The 2,849-nt window shown below is 38.8% G+C and overlaps 1 protein-coding gene across 1 annotated transcript; it reads right to left on the bottom strand.

Annotated features, from left to right (window-relative positions):
• Nucleotides 1-210: 210 nt before the first annotated feature.
• Nucleotides 211-2,416, bottom strand: LOC125660488 (E3 ubiquitin-protein ligase TRIM71-like). Its single transcript, XM_048892326.2, has 2 exons — nucleotides 2,181-2,416; nucleotides 211-2,079 (listed from the first exon to the last, which is right to left on the bottom strand). Exon 2 carries the CDS (start codon nucleotides 2,062-2,064, stop codon nucleotides 424-426), a length of 1,641 nt encoding a protein of 546 aa, XP_048748283.2. The 5' UTR covers nucleotides 2,065-2,079; nucleotides 2,181-2,416; the 3' UTR covers nucleotides 211-423.
• Between the last annotated feature and the right edge of the window lie 433 nt (nucleotides 2,417-2,849).

Here is a 2,849-nt window from a genome sequence, read left to right as displayed (position 1 = left end):
AATAAAATACATCATAGTGGAATATCATGACGTCATACAAATAAAATGCATCATAACGTGATGACATGAAGACATACATATAAAATGCATCATATCATGTAACTAACAGTTGATTTGAACTCTCATTCGTCAATTCTGAAAGCAGCATATCAGGTTTCTTAGCAAAAGAATTTTCATTTGACCTGTTCGATTGTCAACCACAACATAGTAACAATTTGAATCCTCTCTTTATTAAATAAGAAATATTTGAAAATGTGCAATTTTTCATCGACATTTCAAACATCCGGGAGAAGTTGAACATCATATTTCTATGTTTCATAAACTTTTTAAAAATTAATATATCGCAATGTTTAACTATGCACGGCTTGTTTTTTCTGGTTTTCCCTTTTGTGTCAAGCATTGAATTCCAGGTCTATGAAATTCTCATTGAAGAAACCAAATCTTTATAACATCACCGGATGCATAATCCGCGACACACAGGTAGTTATCCAAACCGACGCACAGTCCCCAGGGCTGCACACGTGGACAGTCTATAAATGTAAGAAACTTTCCGTTTTGATCAACGACGTGGACACAACCATTACCTAAATCTGAAACAAGAATATTACTCAGGCTGTCGGTAGTTATACCTTTCGGTTTGAATTCAGTTTTGCGCAAACTTGATGGATTTCCTTCATACCGGAACCTGAGTTTCGTATCTTGACGGACAACCACCACTGCGCACGCATCTCTGTCTGCCACACAGATATCAAAGTTCCTGTTCTCGCAAATGCATTTTTGGTTTGGACCAACTGAATAGAAAGGCTTCTCTTTACTTTCAAACTGGATAATTTCCTTCTCTTCACGTCCATGATATCGGACAACTCTAGTTTCTCTATCGTAGTCACTTACACTTGTCATGACGACCAGCAGATCGCCAGCGGAAGTGACACAGAAACCTTGAATTCTCCAACCTTGTAGATTGATCAATTTTTCACTCTGTTCACGTTTAACAATGTGAATCGTCCTGCCGCCCTTTTCTGTGTAAAGAAGATCGCCTTCAATTGTCACTGATACAAGTTTTTCGCCTGACAGCTTGGTGTCGATTGACTTCTTTATGGAATTGTCATTCACATCAAATAATTTTATTTGTTGGGCATCTCCTGTTGCCCATATTCTAATCCTGTCTAGAAATGCAACACCATAAAGGTGAGAATAGCCAGTCGCTATTCTATGGACCATTAGCGGTGTTTCCATCAGTCTGACTTTTGTTATAGCGGTGGGTTTTGTTACGATGTCGGAAAGTGTTCCAAACATTTCACGGAGTTGTACGGAGTCAATCCTCTTTGTAGAGAAAACCGGCATCGTCAGCACGGGATCGTCTGATAGACTTTTGTAAATCTTGTTGTTTGGTGTAAAATGGAAGACTTTGTTAATGTCGTTAGAGTCTAGTCTTTCTTTTAATGAGGACACTTCCTTGTCGATCTCGGTCAAATTCTGCTGGACTTCTGTTTTTCTTGTGGTCAACAGTTCCATGTGATTTTTCCTGATACTCTTAATTTCGGACTGCATCTCCTTAACAATTTGATCAATTTCTCTTTTCAGTTCTTCTCCGTGTTTAGACACAGTGTCTAGAAGTATCGTGAATTCCTTTTCTATATCCGCAATTCGCTTCTCCATTTTCGAAGCTTGATCCGCGTGTTTCACTCGAATATTTTCTTGGATATCTTTTATCTTTTTTTCAAACTCTCTCTTCTTTTCATCAAAAATATCTACAATTTTTCTAAACCTGTGGCCAACATGTTTCTCAGATGTTGCGCAAATGAAACAGATTGGTACCGTGCACTGCTGGCAGTGCATTTCACACCGCTTGCTATCATGTAATGCACACGTTGGATACACAGGGATGCATTTCCTGAACTGGAATCTAACGACTTTGTGATCCTCGCGTTCATCAGATGAGATGTGGTCTCCTACACAGGTCTTACACAGCTTGACAAGACACGTATCACAGTGCATCTGCACCACATTCTCTTCACATAAGTCACAGCGTAGGACGTCCTGGGCTCGGTTGTGAGGGTCCATCTTTACTTTAGATTCCTGAAATGAATTACGTCAGAGATCGAAACAAACACGTATTATTACTTCCGTGTGTTGTCTTTGCTATACACTCTTTGAGTATGATGATCTAGAGTCCTCACCTAATCTATCACAATGGCGGCCGTCCACATCAACAAAAGATATCATATGATCCAAGGCAGATAATCCGTGCTTTAAATCTTAACGCGATTGGTGTAGAATGAATATAAAATGAACTGAATTTCAGAAGTTGTGTTTTCTACACAATGGATTATGTCAGAGATCGTAACAAGCGCGCATCAGCATTCCCTCCTGTTGTATTTCCTTGTATAGTATATAGGTCCAATACACTGATCAAGAGTCCTCACCTGCACTATCACTATGGCTGCCGTCCTCGACAATGAACGATATCATATCATCCCAGGCATGTGACCCGTGATTTAAATCAGAAAGCGATCGGTGTAGAGTACTCTACGTCGTCCTAATCGCTTACTTCCTTTTAAAACATGAATGAAAATATAAATATTTTTATTTATTCTTTAATCCTGAAATAAAATGCATGAGAGAATTTTGAAGGATATTTGTTGATAAATGCAAGGATCGAATCACTGTAAATATGTAAGGCATATGAACAATGTCTATCATGTCGTCTGCAATTAGCCGACAGGAACCAGTTATTTTGTAATTAATAATAGTAGGGGTCTATACCATACCACCTTCTAAAATGATTATTATAACCCTACCTGATCCAACCTCTGGTATATTCAGGGAACCGTGTTTGCCCAACTCTC

Source organism: Ostrea edulis, chromosome 9, assembly GCF_947568905.1.
Source record: "Ostrea edulis chromosome 9, xbOstEdul1.1, whole genome shotgun sequence".
NCBI classification, from domain to species: domain Eukaryota; kingdom Metazoa; phylum Mollusca; class Bivalvia; order Ostreida; family Ostreidae; genus Ostrea; species Ostrea edulis.
Note: the sequence above shows the minus strand (reverse complement) of the source record. Positions and strands in the feature narration are given on the sequence as shown.